Raw genomic sequence first — 21,871 nt, forward strand, 5'->3', positions numbered from 1 at the left:
GCTGAGGAGACAGCGGAGGCGGAAGCGGCGGCCCCGCGGGGCGGGGAAGGGGATGGTCCCGGAAGGAGTAGGAAACCCTGAAAAGAAAACAGCAAGCCGAGCAGCTGTGACAGAGGCAAACAAAATGGCGGCGCCGAAGGGGAGCCTCTGGGTCAGGGCCCAACTGGGGCTCTCTCCGCTGCTGCTGCTGACCATGGCCTTGGCTGTAGGCTCTGGAACCGCTTCGGCTGAAGCGTTTGACTCGGTCTTGGGTGATACGGCGTCTTGCCACCGGGCCTGTCAGTTGACCTACCCCTTGCACACCTACCCCAAGGTAGGGCCCGTCCGAACCGGGCTACAACCCTCCCCTGGCTGCCCTTCTCTCCGTTCTCCCGCACCCCTGTCCGCTCTGGGAGCCTGGATGTTGAATCCACCCTTCAACTGCTGTCTCCCATCTGTGTAGCTTCTGTTTCTTCCCTAATCCAACTGCACCCCGCTCTTGCTGTAATTACCGGAAGTTTATGCTGCACCTAACCTCTAATAGGCTCGGAAACACAAAAATAAGCTAGACACGACCCCTTTTCTTTGGAGACTTGCGGGGCAGCAGGGGAGATGAACGCTTGGAGGCGGGAGCAGGATCCGGATGATTAATGCGGGGTCCTCACCTTTCAGGGTCGTCAGGGACAGCGGGGGTAAGAGCAGGTGCGGCAGCCCACAAAAGGTTTATTCTTAATCTCTATTCCCCGGGCGCCTCTAGGCTGGGAGCGTTCCTGGATTCAGACAGGTAGACAATTGCATTATAGTACGAAATGTATTAAGTCAGCTCGAGGAGTTGGGAGACGCACAGAAAGGGCTTTCCAAAGCCTGTGTTGAATTACTGTGTGCAAGGCGTGCGTTGCACACTGGGACTGGGACGGCTTAGAGAAGAAGCACTTAGGTTTCTGCATCCAGAGAACTTACATTAAGTGCAGCAGAAGACAGCGAATTCCTGGAGTGGGAAAGAAATGAGACCGCCCCTTGCAGGGGATCATAGCTTGCGGAGAGAAGTGACCCTACCTCTACTCCCTGTCCGCCCGCAGGTGCTGCCTTTCCTTTAATTCAATTCCACTTCTCAAGTTGTTTTTGCAACTTTTAACCACTGTTTACTCAGAGTTCTAAATTGCTTGAGACTCCACCCTTCCGCGTATATAATTTGGGTATATGCACCCTTCCTCCACTGCCTTTCTTTAAAAGAGTTTTTGCTGAGGTTGCTTGTCCTTTTGTTCTTGTTTTTTCTTCATCTTCCCTGTGCTGTTTGCTTAACCGTTTGGCTAGCCCTCTTTGTTCTCTCAGACTACAGTGATTACGAGGATAGTTTGAGGATGTTTCCTACTGGCAAGTGCTTTCAAGCTTTTGAAATGAAAAGTTCTACATGCTGTCACTTCCCATATGTCTGTTTACTGCTGGATTTTACATTGCTTGAAGATCAATTTTCAAGAAAAAGTGTGGAAAGAGAGATTATCATATTTTCATTAAAAGACTGGTATAGCAATCAAAAGAGAGAAATGAGGAATTCTGCCTTCCACACTTCATCAATGCGTACTGTCCCTAAAACCGTTATTTTCTTCTCTTCTTATAAACCTCTCATCATTAAGAGGATTGTATGAGGAAACTAACATTGATTTGACCTGGAACTGGGCAGAGACTTTGTATCATTCTAGTATTTGGATGTGGGTGGGTGGCGGGGGTCCCTTTTTTTTTTTTTTTTTTTTTTTTTTTAGATTTTCCTAGCAAATTTGTAGTTATTTGAATAATATGCTGGGAGAATAATTAAACAATTCAAAAGGACAAACATTTCTGGATTCTTTAAGTACTTTAATAATATCCATTACTTTCTAACAATCGATGTGATAGCCATAAGTCGTTTTTACTTACTCATTAAAGCTTTTCTTACCAGGAACTAAAAATCATTTGGCTCCCTCTGTGTCCTAGACTTAAAATTTATTGACTGCTCTCTGTTAGCCAGGAAGATGGGAGATTTACACTAATTATCCCTAATTTTCATTCTGCGAAGTAGGGTTTTACAATTCAGGAAATCAAGGCTCTGAAAAGTTAAGTGACTTGCCCAAGGTCACATAGGCAAGAAGTAGTGTAGTAGTAGAAATTCAGTCCTAAAACTGGCTACACTGCGCTGCCTTCTATTAATAAAGTTTTAGTACTAAAAACATTTAATTTACTCATCTCACTGATTTCTTTTGGTCCTCCTTTAGATTATTTTGCTTGGCTGTTGAGGAAAAAGCAGTGTGTGTTACAAGAAATTAGATGAATTTACAAGCTTGCATAGCCTCTCTTGTCTGGTATTTGTAACTGGCAGATAGAAATCTCATTTTAAGGACTCTGAGAATTAATTATTTGTTGCAAGAATGGAGAATACTTTACCTATTTGTAAGAAGATATTTTTAAATTATTGTATTTTACCTTTCAACTTTCCTCATGCACAGCTGCATAATTTGTCTGGATCCAAATAAGTTGTGTTAGTAACAGAGATAATTTGAGCTAGCCTGGTCAGTTTTTAACATGGCACTAGAACCATACAAACTTGGGTTCCATTCCCAGATCCACTTTTACTATCTTTGTGTCCTTGCTGATCACTTAATTTCTTGTGACTTCATTTTGTCAAATGTAAAAAAACAAAAACCTCATACCTTACAGAGCAAGTGTGAGTATAAAAGGTAATATACATGGCACTCTTAGCACAATGCCTAATACATGGCAACAGATAGTTATTTTTTCTGTTATATATCATAAAACCAATTTGGTACATGTAGTATATTCATAGTGCTGAATAAGGAAGAATAGTTAGCTAGACTTACCTGAGGACAAGAAAATACATGTAAAATCCGTGTATAGTAGGGTTCCTTCTTTAAGGAAGGTTTGTTAAGGTTCCTTCTAATTATTTAGTTGGTGTTCAGTTTGGTGAGGAGCACCATTTCCTTGTACTCTAAATTAGAGGAAGCATATTTTATGTAAGCTTGCCAGTCACTTTGGATACATACGACATGAAATATTTACTTAGAATAATAATATCTAGAATATGAAACACTTGGAATAAGGATATGATTCTTTTTTAAAATAGCTAACATTTCTTTTTTTAACATTTATTTATAAGCTAATGTTTCTTTTTTTTCTTTTTTTCTTTTTTAACATTTATTGATTTACTTATTTTAATGGAGGTACTGGGGATTGAACCCAGGACCTTGTGCATGCTAAATATGTGCTCTACCACTGAGCTATACCACCGCCCCCAGGATATGATTCTTGATAGCTGCTAATTGATTGCCTACTCTGTGCCAGATGTTGTATTATACATTAATTTTTAGCACAGTGCCTGGCACATTGTGGGTGCTTATTAAATATATTATTAATGTAATGTCTATTTATTAGATAGTGCAGCATATTAATGATGTTATGGATATAAAATAATATAATATAATCCTCATCACATTCAAGATTGACATAAGAGTATTGTCACTGTTTTACAACTAAGGAAACTGAGGCTTAGAGAGATTGTCCCTTGCCCAAGGTTGTGCAGAATAAGTGGTGAGGATGATCCTCTAACCAGGGCTTATTCCTGAACCTAGGCTCTTTCACCGTGCTATACTTGCTTCTGAAAATGGTACTAGAAGGGGAGGGTATAGCTCAGTAGTAGAGTGTGCCTAGCAAGCACAAGGTCCTGGGTTCAATCCCCAGCACCTCCATTAAAAATAAGTAAACAAATAAAAACCCAATTACCTCCCCCAAAATAAAAAAAGATAATAAATTAACTGAAAATGGTACTAGAGGGCTTATTGGATTGGTTTAACAAAAGAAAACATTAAAAAATGAAATGGCATGCAGTACAGCTCATGTTAATGAGCTCATGCTTCCTCTGTGCAATATAAGAAAATATGTGGTTCTCCAAAGACATAAGAGAATTCTTCCACTGTTTTACAAAGCCTGCAAAAGCTACTCAGGTATGAAATTTATCTTAATTGTTAAAACTCTTTCAATTTCACCATAACAATAAATGCAGCTAGAAATGAAGTCCAAAAATGTGCTACTTTTCAAAGTTGTATAATAAAGCTTGTTTAATATTAAACTGCAACCATCTCTTCTTAATGGATTGTTCCTGCTGCACACATTTTACTAACCCTGCCAGAAAGAAATGTATACCTTAGTATTCCATTGGTTGTTAACTGGTATATGCACATACTGTTTCCTTCCTTATTAGGTACCAGCCAGTTTGTACACAGTAAGTTGAAGGGGCTCCCTGACATGTCCTGGTCTGTTTCAAATACTATAATACATTTCATAAAAGAAAAGAAATGTTGAAGACATTGTCATTAGTCTTATTAAGCAGCTAACATTTTCCAGCAGCGAGGAATCTTTCCTATCTTGATCTCTCATATATATACAATGATACCTATAACTGTTGTTTTCTATTTTAAAAATTATTATGATTAACACTACTACTCTTTACAGAGCACCTTCTATGTCCTGGGTTCTGTGCTAGGAATAGTGATTTTCTAGCATTATTGAGGGATTGGAGATAATTTATAGCTATTACTTCCTTTTATGATGAGAAAACTGAGATTTAGATAGGTAAAATAACTTGTGCAAAGTCAGTGACCTAAAAGGTTTTAATACAGATCTGGCTGATTCCAATGGCCTTTCCCATATATCACATGTTGCCCTTGTCTGTGTTTTCAGTTCAAGTAAACCAAATTTAAAAAGTAATTTAAGCATTTTTATAGATGTGTACCTACCTTTTGAGGGCCTTTATGGCACTATTTGACATGTGAAGCTAGTCATGATACTTTTCCTGACAAGCCTGATGATCTGTATAAATATGTGGCAGAAGTACACTACTCGTCCTAGGGTACTTGTTCACTTACTTGCATCTCTATTGAAGTTCTGATTATGTCACTGTTATTTTTATGTTCAGATTTCCCACCACCAAAATTTGACCATGGAATATGGGAAAGGGGTGATATTTTTACCCACTAGGTTTCTTGGATATGACTTTTAAACTAAGAAACTAAAACTTCTTTATATGGCAAAGGTCTTAGGTATTACCTGGCTTCTATCATTTCTTTCTTTCAGCTATAAAACTTTTCTTGGACAATTTATAATAAGTCCTACTAACTTTGCTTTCTTTTTGACCTTTTTTTTTCCCTGAGGTAAAAATATTATTTTAGGGTAATCCTTCCTGTTTTTGCACTCCCTAGGAAGAGGAGTTGTACGCATGTCAGAGAGGTTGCAGGCTTTTTTCAATTTGTCAGTTTGTGGATGATGGAGCTGATTTAAATCGGACCAAATTGGAATGTGAATCTGGTAAGATGCTATGCTAATGACATCAGCAGTGTATAACATTGGTGTTTTCTTCAAGTTATGTTCTTCTTTTTATGTATTTTCCTCAGAAAATGACAAGCATACTATTTAAGCTAGTCATCCAGCATATTTTGATTATTTTGAAGTTAAAGCTTTGGTAGCCGCTGCTAGAAATTTCTTGGGCTTTAAATTTCATCTCTTTGTTGAGACAATGTTAATTTTGTACTATGGATAAGACACCTTTGTTTCACCAAGCATTTGGTTTAGACAAATGCATTAGTAATTGCCCTTCTCATAATTCATCACTATCTTTTCAATGAACAGGATAGTTTTCCTAAGCCTTTCGATCATAGGCTAGTTGACTTAGCGCCAAGCTTTTTTACTGAATCAAGCCTTTGACTCAGTATTTAATAATGTATTCTTTGTGGATCATGCCAATAAAAGAAGTAACCAGAGTCTTGATCATATTTTAAACTACTATTCTTACCTTTTGCCAAAAGTGATTTGTTTAATAAAAGAAACCTGTAATCAAGACAGAACTGACATTTAGCTTTTTAAAGAACTATAATGGAATTTTCTCCATTCATTACATTACACTGTTTATTCAGTGTAGCAGGAGGTACCTTCCTCCTTATCACTATGCCACTACACACATCTAGCCTCTGTGATATCATAACCTATTTTTTATGGCTCAGTCTCCTAACTGGACATCTTTATATGTGCATAATGTTGTTTAGTTTATTATCTAGCACCTTTGAGAAGTATGTTACAAATGTATGACTGAGTGGAAAAAATAAAATTGTTATAGTGATAAAGAAAGAAACGGCTCTAGTGAACTAAATGAAGAAAATCCTTCTACAAACACTTTTTAAGTTCAGTTTTCTCAGAATTTAGGATGTTAAATTGATCGCTTTGTTTTATTTTTCCTTGCCATGTGAATACCCTTGCTTCTCAACTAAGTGATCTAGTTCGTAACAATAATATCATTATTTGTGTAAATTACTTAAGTATATTTGTTCAACCCCATGAAGTAAGTGGTGGTATTTCAGTTTTAGACACATAGAAATCAATAGTCAGAGAGGTTAAACAGCTACGCCCAGGTCACATATACAGCCAACAAATGATGGAGCCAAAATTCAGGATGCCAGTCCAATGTTTTTTCCATTATGCACACCTTAGCTATGAGGATCACCTCATATGAATGTTATCATATGGCCAGAGCCTCAGTGTGTAATTAATAGATTTATACCTGAAACATTTGACTTGTGGGAAGATACTGAGTTTTATTAAAATAACACATTTGCTACTATTACCAAATGTGGAAATTCATATTGATATAATACTTTTTAAGTATAAGAAATTTCTTTGTAAAATGCCAAACTCCTTCTTTTCTATCCTCTCCCTTTTCTTTCTTTCTCTTTTTTTCTTGTAATTTGACTGTTTTTCTCTTACAGCATGTACAGAAGCATATTCCCAATCTGATGAGCAATATGCTTGCCATCTTGGTTGCCAGAATCAGCTGCCATTTGCTGAATTGAGACAGGAACAAGTATGAAACAATTCTGCCTTTCAGAAATGCCTGCTTAGATTACACTGACTTGTATCAAAATGTTTATTGTCCACTTGACCCTATTTTAGTGTTATATTTTATAATTAGTCTTAGACAAACAAATTATGATTGCAAATTAAAAAGTCAATTGAATGATTACTTTTTTCTCTTTTTTTTAAACACCTTTATTGTGGTACGGTTCCTGTACAGTAAACTACACATATTTCAGATGTACGCTTTGATGAATTTTGATAGATGCATACACCACTGAAACCACTACCACATTCAAGATGGCTAACATTTCCATCACTCCCCAAGAGGTGCAATTTTTGAATTTCCAGTTTATTCTTTCCCACCCCGTTTAATCTCTGGTAATGATAAATTTGTTCTCTATGTCTGTGAGTCTGTTTCTGTTTTGTAGGTAAGTTTATTTATGTCCTTTTTTTTTTTTTGAGATTCCACATATAAGCAACATCATATGGCATTTTTCTTTCTCTTTCAATAATTACTTTTGTATAATGCTTTTCTGTTAAGAAGTCTGTTCACACCAATTGTCTCATTTTTTCCTCAGTCCAGTAACAGTATTATCCCCATTTTGCATATGAAAAAACTGAGACTCAGAGCAATTGAGAGTTCCTCTTTTTTTTAATCCATCTCCCATTGCCTTAATTCAGATAATCATCATTTCTCATCTGTATTACTTAACTTCCAATCTGTTTTCCCACTTCAGCCCCCTCTAGTCCATCCTTTAGTCTGTGTCCAGATGTTTATTTTCTAAATGGAAATGTCATCATGTCATTCTCCTATCTTATATACTACAATAGCTCCCCATTATATACAGGTTTAAGTCCCTAAACTACTTATCACAGCCTGCCTAAGTACCTCTTCTGTGTCATCTCTTATAATTCCTCACCCCTCATGCTCTATCCAAACATACTCAGAAAAGTTTTTTAATTTTATTAATTTTGGCATAGGAAATACAGCCACATGGTACAGAACTCAAAAGGTAAAAAAAAGTATACAGTTAACCCTTGAAAAACATGGATTTGAACTGCATGGGTCCACTTACAATTGGTTATTTTTTAATAAATAGTACTACTGTACTACATGATCCACAATTGGGTGGATTCTCAGATGTGGAATCACCAATATCGAGGGACGGCTATAATCTGTGTATACACACAGATTTTCGACAGCCTGGAGGGTTGGCACCCCTAACCCCTGCATTGTTAAAGGATCAGCTATAACAAGAAGTTTCCTACCCCTGTATCTCTTAGCCAATTTTCCTCCATTAATGTAGCAAGGATTACCAATGCAGAGGTATTTTATGTAAATACAAGGATATATGTATTCTTTCTTTTTTAAAATACACATGTAAGTGAAGAATGTCTACTCATTTTTTCACTACATCCATAATGTTTCATTGTAATAAGCAGTCCCTTATTTGTGGACATGTAGGTTGTTCCTAATTTTTTTATTCATAAATGATGTTGCGTATTTTTCACATTTATATCTATAGAATAAAATCACAGTAGAATTGCGGAGTTAAGAGGTACATGCATTTTTAATTTTGAGAAATAGAGCAAACTGCACTCCATGGAATCTGTAGCAGTTTTTAAAATAAAGATAAAATTCATACTATAAAATTCACCCTTCTAAAGTATTCAGCATAGTAGTTTTTAGTATATTTACAAACTGTGCAACCATCATCACTAATTCAGAACATTTTCATCATCTAAAAAAGAAATCTCATACCCATTAGCAGTCGCTCTTCTTTCCTCCTCCCCCAAGTCCTTGGGAATGTACTACTTGTATTACAGTTTTAATTTGTGTTTCTCTTTTTTTTAATATTGAAAACAAAATAACATTTTTATTTACAGATGATGTAATTTTTACTAGGAATTTGTGTTTCTATTATGAGTAATGTTCAACATATTTTCTAATTTTTAAGACCCAGTTTTATTTCCTTTTCTCTTAATTGTGTACATACTGAACAGTTCTTTATTTTTGTAATATGATGTTATTGCATGCCTCTGTTCCTTCTACTCCCTGTCTGCCCAGTGAATCCTCTTGACTCAGGGCAGATGTCATTTCCTTTGTGAAGCCTTCACCTCTCACGCCAGTTCAGGGTAGGTGCCTCTGCCCACACACACGGATCATCCTATGTTTCACCTCTGTCCTATATATATTAAACAGATATACATTGATAAATAAAACACACATAGTTCCTGATCTCTTAAAATTTATAATCTCAGTGAATACTTGTCAGTGAACTAATCAATGAAAGATTTCACAGCTAGTAAGTGGGAAAATTGGATCATGAATACAGATCTCTTGATTTTAAAAACTCTTCTCTCAATATCCCATATTGCCTCTCTTTTGAAATAAAGCAGAACCAAAGCTATTCCTAGAGTTTAGCAAATGGTTTCCCACACTTGTGCTTTAGAGGGGCCCACTGCTGCTAAATAAGTCAAGAAGTCAGAATTGGAGGGGAAGTGACACCAATTAATGTAAAAAGCTCCTCAGTAGCTTACTATATATAGTCAGCCCATAAATACTTTCCTCACTGCCCTGTTATCAGATGTCTCACATTTTATGCACATATTCCTTTTTTGGGCATATATTCTTTTGATGGATGTTTTTCCCCTTTTTTCTATTGATGTTCATTATAGCATGATTTATTTTACACGAAAGCATTAAAGATGAGAATAGTATAATTTGTCCCTACCCCATCTACCTCTCGAGGCTAATCCTTATTTAATCAAACCTTAAGATTCTCCACATTTGTGGACCTAATTCAAAAGCCTATTATTGTGATAGAGGTGACGTAGCTTATAAGTGTGTTTGGTGGCAAATTAAAGGATCCTGGGGTTTTAAGTTTTTCTCATAGTTAATTTGCATAGATAACAAAGAGTTTAATGCTAATGATTATGGTAGAATCAATGTTTTATAGCCTATTCCAATAAGGATTTGATTATATTGCTGTCTTGAATAAACATATATAAAAATAATATTTCTCATGATTATTTTTTTTTAAGCTCATGTCCCTGATGCCAAAAATACATCTACTCTTCCCTCTAACTCTGGTAAGGTCATTCTGGAGTGATGTGATGGATTCTGCACAGAGCTTCATAACCTCTTCGTGGACTTTTTATCTTCAAGCTGATGATGGGAAAATAGTTATCTTCCAGGTGATGACTGTGCTTCATGGATTAATTTAAATACCAACAGTAGTGAATTTATATGTCTTAAATGAATGACTTAGCATAGAGGCATGTACTTAATCCCTTACAAATATTTATCATCAAATAATTAGTTGGCCTATCATCAAATCAATTAGTTAAAACACTGGGCATCAGGACTCAATGTGATTAATCCTTCTCTCTGCCCGTTGGAAACCTATTTAAAGCCTATTGTTCCTTATCTAAAAAGAATTCTGAGTCTTCTGAGTTTTAGAGTGGTTAAATTGATAAAATGAAACCTCTAGATATGAGAGATCAGAATTAATATACTTTGAATATAAATAATGGTGTGTATTTATATCACATATAGATATTAGAGAAAAGCAATATGACATGATTTTTTGTTGTTAGTAGTGCTTTTCCTCATAACTCTTAAAAAAGAGAGCTTGTCGAAGAAGCCTGTTGCCTCCTAGAGAAGTAACTTTTCTCCTTCTTCATTATTTACCATGTGATGTGATAATAATAGCTGCTATTTCTTGAAGGTTCATCTGTATCAGGCATTTATATGTATTATCTCAAATCTTCAAACAACTTCATGAGGTTGTATTATCACTTATTTTATTGATGAAGAAACTTTGAGTCCAACTTGTTTAAGGTCACCCTGCCAGTAAGTAACAGAATTAGGCTTCAAACTTGGGTTACTTTAGCTCCAAGTCTCATATACCACCCTACCATGCTGTCTTCCTTTTAATTTGTGTTGTTAAATTCCTCAGATTTAGGTTGAGGCACTTTCTCTCAGGTAATAATTAAAGTAACCTTTTAATTATTATTGCCAAACTGAGTGGCTTACTATAGGGCTCATATGTGATTTTTAGCATCATCCTGAGTCTTGCGTCCCCTGTACTTAATTTGTTAATAAGTAAAACACAGAAGGAATTTTCTCTCTTAAAATTCTTAAGTAAGTTCTGTGTCTGAAAGCTACTTAAGTTAAAGCTTAAGTTTATTCTCAGAGTGGAGCCCTCCATTCCTGACTAAATGTGAGATTAGCTCTGTTTCTTTGTGTCAATTTACGTGTGATTAGAAACCCCTACTCCAGAGAATCAGTGCTATATTGGAGATACAAAGTATGGAGTGTTGAGCTGCAATTTATGAATTACTCATACTTAGGGAAGAATGGGATGCTTCAGATGAGAAAAAATAGACATAATATGTGTTTAGCCAGAAATTTTGGCAGTGTGCTAAATTATTCCTGATCAACCAGAATTAGAACTCAGTTTTGCAGGGTATGATATTTAATGCACTATGTTGTATATTGTCCTTCTTTGGTTTTTTTTTTTTTCTTTTTTCCTTTTTTTATGTTGTCAGGAAATTAAACTAAATACTTGATGATGCTAGAAATCTGTTTCTTTGCAAGGCATTGGGTCTAATGTTTAACAGGTGCAGTTAAAATATATTGTGGTTAACGTGTTTTATTTTTTATACCATACTTCTGTTACTTTTTCTCATTTTGAATGTTTATAGAGATGATGTGTTATAGAACTCACTACTGAAAAAGCTTAAGAATTACAAATGACTTAATTGCTTTCATTATTGTTTTAGTCTAAGCCAGAAATCCAGTATGCACCACAGTTGGAGCAGGAGCCTACAAATTTGAAAGAATCGTCATTAAGCAAAATGTCCTGTAAGTTTTATTTTAAGTAGCTTGGGGTTAAAAACATTAGCAGTTAAATCTGGCAGTTGGTAGAATTGGTTGTATTGTTGTTTTTACACTATTGGAAGGTGAACAAATAATTTCTAAAACTGTGGTTCTCAAACTTTAATGTGCATTAGGATCTGGAGAGCTTGTTAAAACAGATTTCTGAGCCCCACCTCCAAAGTTTCCAATTTACCAGTTCTGGGAGAGGATCTGAGAATTTGCATTTCTAAAAGGTTCCCAGATTTTGTTGATGCTGCTGGTCTGGGGACCACACTTTGAGAACTATTCTGGTTCTTTGCTTTGAAGACATTATGCTTTGAAGGATGTTTTGAATATGAACTAATGAAATATTCTGTATTGGGTATTTCCCAATAAAGTAACCAAACAGTGGAACTACTCTGAAAATATGTTTTTATTTTATTTTTATTTCTATATTAGAAGTGAATTTTAACTTACAGGAATATAAACATCAAGCTAAAGCTCTGCTTACCTTTTAGAAGATACTAGCTCATACCATATTTTAGATATGATTTCATTAACTTTCTAATTATTTTGGTGGATGGATAATAATATAACACGAAATCATCTTTAGGTTTGAGCAAATCAAATTCTATTATTACATTCAAACATATAATTATACAGAAAGCATCATTGTCAATAAGAATTTGAAAATAAAATACGAAATTCATAGTGTCATAATATCCACTGGATTTTTAATGTGCCAGAGGAACTTCTATTCATTATAAAATATATCACATTACACTTACAAAAACAGCTGGATATCTGTACAGTGTATATATCTAGAAACAGTCATTTGAGACTAGCTTTTGGAATATAGGATATCATAAACTTGTACCTTGTTATTTCAGCAGATCTGCAAATGAGAAGTTCACAAGCACACAGGAATTATCTTGAAGATGGAGAAAGTGATGGATTTTTAAGATGCCTTTCTCTGTATGTATTTGTCTTCACTTATGTATATAGGAGATAAAATCTGGCTTGTATCAGGGAGATTCAGTCCTTTTTATTATTTTAAAGTTATATTAGCTGCTAAAAGTAGAAAACTTTTTTTCTTTTCCCTACCAAAGTTGTACTTTTTGATGTTTTAGTTTGTTTAAAAGTCATACAAATACTACTTTAATAAAACCCAAGCAGGTAGTTTTTTCTCATGGCACAAAAGCATTCTTGTTCTTTTTGGGATTCCTTGATTTATGTTAAGATTTGTGCTTCTCCAGACATTTTGATTAAGCTTTAATTAATTTAGTTGGAAGGCTGACTGTATATTTATTGAAAAAAATTTACCGATAACGTGGACACACACAGTTCAAAGCCATGTTGTTCAAGGGTCAGCTGTATATTTACATAGCATTTACATTTTATTAGATATTATAAGTAATTTAGAGATGATTTAAAGTACAGGAAGATGTGCAGGATGTTACATGCAAATACTACACGACTTTATATAAGGAAATTGAGCACCCTCAGATTTTGGTATGGGAGAGGGAAGCAGTCCTGAAACCAATGCCCCAGGGATACCAAGGGATCTGTGTGTCTGAATGATTTTGGGGTTGGATTTTTGTTTTTATCTACATGGGCACACTGGAGTCTAGGGGAGGTAGGTAAGGGCTATAGATTAAGGAGAGTTTCATGTTCTAAGTGTTGTCTTCATGCTGAGGATTCTTAAGGATGGCAAAGGCAAGTGGGCAGGTGGGGGTAATAGGTACCTTATGCCCCTCCTGAGAAGGAATAGCAAGCCTTCTGAGGGTGAGGAGGATTTTATCAAAGTATGCATACTTCTACTCCTCCAAGGAATTCTGGTGTGAATCCTCCCCCAGCAGCCATTCGACCTCTACCCCATCCCTTCCAAAAAAAAAAAAATGAGAAAGAGACAGACACTAGGCCATGCACTTAGTGATAATTATCTACTGTGTCAGATACAGGCCAAGCACTTGAGTGGAGAGGTGAACAAGTGTGTGTATACTCTAGTGGACTGTTTTATCTCAAGTGTGTAACACTGCAGTCGTTCAGACCACGTGCTTCCTGAAATTTCTTATGGTAGAAATAGTTTCTTGACAGGTTTTATCAGATACCAGTAGGGTTATATTAAAACCTAAAAATTAATGCCTTTTACTGAACAGAGTTTTTAAAGACTGGGTAAGAAAATGAGAATTTAAATTTTCCCTTCCTTTCATTTCTAAACCTGCTTTGACCTTGTACAAAAAAAGTGCAGTTTTTCTCTCAGTATTTTAGGATTTTTGTTGCAGTTGGTAGTTTTATGAAACCTAAATAATTACCTAATCTTAAATTACAATTTATTCTCAGTACTGCACTACCTGTCATCTTGTTGGCGACTTATTGCTCTTTAACATTATGTTACTAGATTTTATGTTACTCTTTTAAATCTAACATTTAAAAAATAGCTTGACTTTTGCTTGTTCTTTGAATCTTAAACTATAGTTTGGCAAACAATAGGTCAATTATGAAAAAAACTTGCTGATTCTTGTAACTGTCCTTCTGCCCTAAGATATTTTAATCATAAGAAAAACATAACTATCTCTTTTTCAGATATGCTGTAATGGATACAGAATGCCTCATAATAGATAGACTCTTGTAAACTGAAATACAAGTAAATTGTGGCAAGTTGAATGTTTGAAATATACTAGAGAAGCTAACTTCTGGAAGCTTGTTGTGAATCCTTTTATAAAACAAATGATCATTTCATAATGAACCTATTCTGTACCTTAATTCTTTGGGATATTGGGTTTTCTTAAAGCAAGTATTATCATAACACCTTGCAAAAATAATGTATGACATTTGTATAACAGTGTACAGTTTGTAGGACACTTTCGTTTGCCTTATCTCATTTAGTAATTTAAAAATATTTTTAATAGTGTGCTTTAATTTTATATATTTAGCAAAAAGCTAGTATGTCTAATTTTTTAATTTATAAAAGTTACATAGCCATGTTATAGAAACTTGAGAAATGAAGGAAAAGACACCATAACCACCCTAATATAATAGCTCTTATAATACTTCCTTCTATAAGTAAGTTATTCAAATAGTTTTAAAGGTAGTATACATAAAGTTTTAATTATATTATTAAACTAAGTATATAGGTTGATTACCTTTATTTAGAACCTATTTTTTATATTATGAAATTTTAACATGACTGTTGATTTTTTTTTTTTTTTTTCAGTAACTCCGGGTGGATTTTAACCACAACTCTTGTCCTCTCCGTGATGGTGTTGCTCTGGATTTGCTGTGCGACTGTTGCTACAGCTGTGGAGCAGTATGTTCCCTCTGAGGTAAATTTAATTTTAACCCTTAGACCATTTGAAGACTGAGCCATATGATTTACTTTTTTAAATGCCTTGTTTGTCTAACTGGAAAAACAAAGCCTTTCTACTAATAGAATAAGAGAAGATTTGGTGGTTTTAATCACACACATGGGAACTGACACACATGAGAATTACAGGTTTGCAGCACAAGAGTCATTTCCCAATTTTCTATGGTACTAACCACCATGTATATTGGCTGTTTTGAGTACAGTGTTTCTCTTCACCCTAGATCTCTGAGACTGAAAAAAACCCATTGACATCAGTTTCTAAGGTGATATATACAAAAGAAGACTTGTAGAACCACTTAACATTTTGGCAATGTTAAATTTAAAATTTTAAGATTCTGATTAGAGTCACATAAAAGCAAATACAAACCTGAATTACCTAAAGTTTTCCCAGGAGAATCTTCCAAATATCTCTGCTTAATGGGACCTTTTGTTTTGTTTTGTTCTAGCTTTCATCCCATTTTTCTGAGTCGTCTCAATTACTACTGTATCTTGCATGTTGTTTTTTCTCTTGGATTCCTCTTTACTTTTGCTGGATTACCTCCTTAAGTAATTCTTTTTTTCATGAAGGATACTGAGCTGGTAAACTTCCCATTACCGTTTTTGAAAATACTTCTTTTGTACTCTTTATTTGATTGATAATTTGAGAATATAAAGTAGCCACAAAATCACTAGACATCTAGTTAGAGGTTATCCATATACTCCCATCCATTTCTCTGCACAAATTTTACTCTTTCTCCCTGTTCTTCTAGATAGCTTATTCCATTATAGATGTTTGAAATCATTTAAACAGTTCCCAGTTGCTGTTTTAAGGTCTTTAAATGTTGTTACGTAGAGTTGTGAAAGTTTTTCATAGTGCCCCAGAGAAAATTATCACGTTAATTCTGGGTTTTAAGGAGGCCACAGTATATCAGATCCATGTCCAGTCCACCAACCATTAAATTTGTCTGGAAAATATTCTCTTACTGGGTAAGTGTCAGGTACTGGGCCACCTCCTTATTGCAGGATCATCATTGCCTTGAAGTAGTAGGCAGCAGACCACATCTGAAAAGTCATGACAATCACTTTTACAACATTTTCATTACCCCAAAAAGGAAATTCATACTCACTCATAGCCATTCCCTATTTTTCTCCCAAGCATCTCCACCACCACCCTAGCTGTAGACAACCATTATATGTGGTCTCTTGTGACACCTTTTACACTTGGCATAATGTTTTCAAGATTCGTCTATGTTGTAGCACATATCAGTATTGATAGATACTTTAACTTTTGAAGTTGCTCTTTATTCAGCATCTTTTAAAAGCACCTTTCCAACATCAAATTCTTCTCTGTGGTTCTGTCTTTCTGATCTAGTCAGTTGCCCTGTCAATGTCATCCCTTCTGTTTTTAGCTTACAGATTCAGAGATTTATTGCCGTATGAATTAACAACAAAATCTATCCCATTTCTTAGTAAAAACTTTTACTTTTCTTTTCTACCTTTTGGAGACAGACCTATATCTAACTAGACCTACTTTCAAAAGATATTAGACATTATGATTATCAATGAGTTTTATGACCTTTGCACTGATTCTGTTTTATGCTTCTATTCTTTTGTTTTATTATCTTCTTGGATATGATAGTAATAATTTGAGCTTTTATATGTTTATAAAGACCTTTCTATCAGTGTTAAAGTGTTTCATGTATATTCTTTGTTCTACTCACAACCTTTTAAAATAGCACATACCATTTTCCAGATATGTTAATTTAGAACATTTGGTAGCAGAGAAACTTACCCCAAATCATTTGACCACTTTGTTGGAGAGCTAAAATCTTAAAGGAATTAATCACTTAAAGCATCAAACATCCAGGATCTATGTTCTTGGTATGACCACACTTACGCTGTTGAAGCCTGTGCAGTTTTTCTCAGTTGTTACACTTATAAATATTTTAAGTTGGGACATGTGGAAAAGTTTTTTTTTTGGCCATCTGCTGGGAACCGAATCACATATCTATAACACTTTGAGTAAAAGCATTCTTCATTTTTCAGATGTTTACAGAAATTGTTTTTAACCAAATACCCACAGATTAAATTGTAATTTGAAGACTTACTTGGGGAGATCCCTAATTATCCAGATTGCTAATGTTCATTGATTGTCTTTTGCAGAAGCTGAGTATCTATGGTGACTTGGAATTTGTAAATGAACAAAAGCTAAACAGATATCCAGCTTCTTCTCTTGTGGTTGTTAGATCTAAAACCGAAGATCACGAAGAAGCAGGGCCTCTACCTACAAAAGTGAATCTTGCTTATTCGGAAATTTAAGTGTTTTTTAAAAAGAAGTGTAATAGACATCTAAATTTCCATTCCTCATAGTGCTTTTAAAAATGGTTACATTGGATATAGGGCTTAAAAATCACTATTAAATGCAAATAAAGTTACCCAAATCGTGAAGACTGTATTTGCTGTAACTTTACCTGTAATTTTTTTCTAGTAATTTAAGAGATGGCTATTTGGGATTGTATTTTTATTTTACTAATATCTGTAGCTATTTTAATTTTTATTTGCATTGGTTTTGTTTGTTTTCCTTTCTTAGCCAAATTCTTTGAGCTGACCAGTGTTCTTCCCCTCCTCCTACCATTATACTGTCAATCACCTTAGTTAATAAGCTGAATACTCAGTAGAATATAATGCTTCTGCTCAGAAATGGCCCACAATTTGTAATTTGAAATTTAACAGAAAATGCCCTTTACTACACTACATTTTCAGTTGTATTGAACCGAAGTCATTAAAATTTTATTTGAATAATTATGTGCTGAAACTTGAATTAATATACTCCTGATTTTCCAGGTCTTCCTTCTCACCCCTTCCTAACCCAGAAAATAATTAGGAAATGTTCTGTGTCTGTTTATTGCTATATGATGATCAGGGAGCAAATTGAAGCAAAAATGTCCTCTCATAAGTGCATTTTATGTTATTTTGCACAGGCTATATAGGTTTTTTGGTTCGATAAATCTTTCCAAAAAACTATTTTTCTCTGTTAGAAAGCATATCAAGTATAAGTTAAAGATTTTTTCAGAGAAAACTTTTCATTTTGACAGGAAGAATTAGACTCTTGAGATGCAGAATTAAGTATAGATTTCACTTGGCAAAAACTGTTATCATTCCTTTACCTGCAATAATACAGATACAAAAATGAGTGACATCAGGTAACATGGAACACCACAGTCTTAACATGATTCAGTGTCTTTACACCATGAAATGTTAAATGACTTTGCAAACCAATACTTTCGTCACTCACAGGGGCATTACTGGTAACTGCAGTAGTGCTGTTTAGTCTAAAGAGTGAGTCACATACTTACCTTCAGCCTAGTCATCAGCTTTCTCTGAGTCAAAAGAAAATACAACTAATCAAGTAAGGCTTTGGTCACAAAATATAGGTTTCCATTTTTTGAATAGTAGTTTGTCTAGATTTGGAAGTTAGAAAGTTTGTGAACCAGAAACTAACACAGCATTGTAAATTGACTATACTTCATTTAAAAAAAAATTTTTTTTAAGTTTGTGAACATATCTAGATGGGGAAGAGAGGAGGAATTACTAAGCAGTTGTCAAGGAGTCTCTAATTTTTTGTGAGAAAACAGTTATAAAACATGAAGAATGGATTGGAGTTACCTTAAAAAAAAAAAACTCAGTTTTCTTATTTGCCACCCATGGTACATACTTACGTTCATTAAATAGGCATGGGTTTAATTGTAATGCACCCAGTGAGGCAAACTGAGGGGGATGTTCAAAATACTGCAGATTTATAGGAGTCGAGAGCTCACTGTTAAGAAAGGTCTGCTTTATATAAAATAATACAAAAGAATATTGCAGTAAGAGGGAGCAATTCTGTAATTGTCCTATATTCTCCCACCTTCCCTGGGTTTTGTTTCTCTTTGCTTCCCAAATGAGGTACCCCTGAGATACCCTCATTCCTTTTGAAAGTACTGATACAAGTTTAGACAAACTTTCCCCTATTGTCCTTGTATGTGGAAATACCCAGTCATTCCTATTATTTAGGAGGCACTCAAATATTTGTGTCCTGCCTTTTTATTTTAGCAAGATTAACCAGACTGACATTTTCAAAAAGCATTTTGCTTTAAAAAAAAAAAATTTACCCCCACAAATGTATACAGTGTGAAAATATTTGGCTTGAAAATTCCAACAAAAGCAACAAAACTGTCCTCTTCTAAAGTAACAGTTTAGCCCTTCTTGGATGGGCCCAACTTCACTTGTTTCCATTAAAATAGGTATCACCTTCTTTCCTACCACACAATATCTTATTGAGAAGTTTGCTTTGGTCTTAGGCAAGTTATCAAGACCCTGGAATCTCTGGATCAAACCTCCCAAACACCTAAGGTTCTTCTTGGTTCAGGTCTCTGGTCTAAGAGAAAGTGATTCAGGCAATTACAAAGACGGTAGGAATCAATGAATGATCTAGGCTCGAGATTCCCAGTCTTTTCACAAAACTTCATGGATTCCTACATATAATATATTTTTTGTATGACAGAAATTACCAGATTATCTGCTCTGTCAATCTTAGATAAGAGATCGGTAGACCATTGTCCTCAAATTCTAGGTTTGCCAACCCAGCCTCTGCAGTGTGCTCCTAAGTTCCTGCATTCCTGTGATGCATTATCAGCCAGTCTGAGCTGCTGATTAGCATATGAAACCTGGTATTTTTACTCTGAGCTGATGTTCCAGCCAGAAGTAAACAACTTTATCCCTTGTTATTAGTTATCAGGTAAATGTGCCATTCCCATTACAATTTTTTAAATAATATAAAATAATTCCAATATAATTTTGTGGATTTAAGTATCTGAAGACCACATGTAGGGAAATCATTGATCTAGAGGATTCTAGACCTTTTCTGATAAAGTTAATCAGCCCCGCTCACCTTTGGAGCTATCTGTAAAAACATTCTCAGAGTCCCCATCACCATCACAACATGACAGCTCTCCTATAAACAGATCCACAGTTTAACCATTCAACAACCACTCAGCCAGTAAGGCTGAGTGCCAGGCCTAATGCTAGGTGATGGGACTGCAACAAACAAGACCCAGTGCCCAACTCTCATTGCTCAATACCTGAAGGAGACACTATTATTAATATGATAAGTGCTATGACAGGTAAGCATACAGTACTATGGGAGTACATAGGAGAATCCCTTAGGTTCTGGGAGGAAGTGATATCCAAGCTTAAACCTGGAGAAAAAAAGGAAAGCGAAACAAAATACAGGGAGCAGGACAGGTAGTAATAACTCAGTAGAAGAGCACATGCTTAGCATGCACGAGGTCCTGAATTCAATCCCCAGTACCTCCATTAAAAAAAAAAGCAAAATATAGGGAGCAGTATTCCAGCCAGTGGGGACAGTATTCTCAAAGACCTAGAGACAAGAAGGTAAGGAATTGAAAATTGTTTAGCATTCTGTGATAGAGCATAAAAAAGCATTGCAATACGTGGGGCTGGGCAGACCACATAATAAAAAGACATTATTAAAATAAACCTGGACTTGGTCCTGAGAAAGGTGGAAAGCATGGAAAAGTTTTAAGCAAGAGAGTTACAGTGCTTTAGAATAATGCACTTGACAACAATGTGCAGGATAGACCAGAGGGGCAAGTCCAGAGGCTGGCCAGTATCTTAGCTCTACAGTAACCTCCAGGCTCTATTAAATTATGTGTTTATCCAGCCACACCAAAATGGGAAATTCCATTCCCTTCCCAAGGTTTTTGTTTTTTTTCTTTAATGTCCAATAATCCTATTTCATTTTATCTCACATTTATTTTTGAGCTCTTGCCTACAAGGCTCTCTGTCCTTCCAAATTATTGTTTGGGTGGTAAGCTTAGTCGTTGGGTCCTAGTCACAGTTTGAGTGTTGCCAAGCGAACTGGGAAGAGTGCCTTATGGATCCCAAGCTTCTTACCAGTCTTTACATTGGGCTAAATTTTTAAACTACAATGCTAGGTCAACTTACCACCGCCCTCAAATTATAGGTTTGCCAACCCAGCCTCTAGTAACCTGGTGTTCTCCTGGGCCCCTCCCACCAGGTTTCCAGTTGCTAAGCATGTCATGTTTCCATAGGAGTATAATCAGAATGAGCTACCTTTTTAAATATTCTTTCCTTGACTACTTTTTCTAGACTAGGAGGTGTATATACCGTGACAGAGATAAAAGATTGAGGTAGTGGGAAATGCAGACTTCTGTGGGAAGCTAGGTTGTACAATTAGTGTGGATTTTCCAACTCCTTGCAATAATTGATTTCTGAAGTACAGTTTGTATACCTTTTCTGAAATGGGTAATTGTTGAAGTCAACTTTACGTATTTCACTGTTAACTATTCTCTTCCTGTGATGTTCATGAGTTACTTGTTTCGAGCAGGTGTTCTTAACCTTTTTTCATGCCATGGACGTTTTTGGTAATCTGGTGAAGCCTATGGACTCCTCAGAATAATGTTTTCACATGCATAAAACTAAATATGAAGTATTGCAAAGGAAACCAATTATATTAAAATACAGTCAAGGTATTTTAAAAATTTTACATATATACATATATGTACTTCTTTATTAACACATAAAATAAGGCCGAGTGGTGGTTCTAAAACTACTGGAATTTCAAAGTAATTTCAAATTTTATTTCAAAATATCTGCAACAACTGCAATATGATGTCTACATGTCTGATTTCTATTGGCAATAAAGACACAGGTACTGCTAATAGTACTATCGATTGTTACCTGTGTTCATAATTGAAGGAAATGCTATA

The 21,871-nt window shown here is 35.3% G+C and overlaps 2 protein-coding genes across 5 annotated transcripts in view; one reads left to right on the top strand and one right to left on the bottom strand.

Annotated features, from left to right (window-relative positions):
- Nucleotides 1-962, bottom strand: part of TCEANC2 (transcription elongation factor A N-terminal and central domain containing 2) — a 56,546-nt gene extending 55,584 nt beyond the window's left edge. Inside the window, exon 1 of one of the 2 annotated variants that reach the window (XM_064493565.1) lies at nt 940-962. The gene's annotated coding sequence lies outside the window, so the exon portion shown is untranslated. Of the gene's footprint in view, nt 1-644; nt 669-939 lie in introns of those variants that run through there. The other variant, XM_031465189.2, reaches the window with a different exon arrangement.
- Nucleotides 62-17,882, top strand: TMEM59 (transmembrane protein 59). 3 transcript variants are annotated; one of them, XM_010984602.3, is made up of 8 exons: nt 62-313; nt 5,226-5,331; nt 6,783-6,877; nt 9,916-10,068; nt 11,659-11,740; nt 12,625-12,709; nt 14,952-15,060; nt 17,244-17,882. In XM_010984602.3, exons 1-8 carry the CDS (start codon nt 125-127, stop codon nt 17,397-17,399), a joined length of 975 nt encoding a protein of 324 aa, XP_010982904.2. In that variant the 5' UTR covers nt 62-124; the 3' UTR covers nt 17,400-17,882. The 3 variants fall into 3 exon arrangements, with proteins under 3 accessions (XP_010982904.2, XP_010982905.2, XP_064349626.1); XM_010984603.3 differs by having other exon boundaries at nt 64-313; nt 12,628-12,709; XM_064493556.1 differs by lacking the exons at nt 62-313; nt 5,226-5,331; nt 6,783-6,877 and adding an exon at nt 8,546-9,006.
- The last annotated feature ends 3,989 nt before the right edge of the window (nt 17,883-21,871 follow it).

This window comes from Camelus dromedarius, chromosome 14, assembly GCF_036321535.1.
Source record: "Camelus dromedarius isolate mCamDro1 chromosome 14, mCamDro1.pat, whole genome shotgun sequence".
Taxonomy (NCBI): Eukaryota; Metazoa; Chordata; class Mammalia; order Artiodactyla; family Camelidae; genus Camelus; species Camelus dromedarius.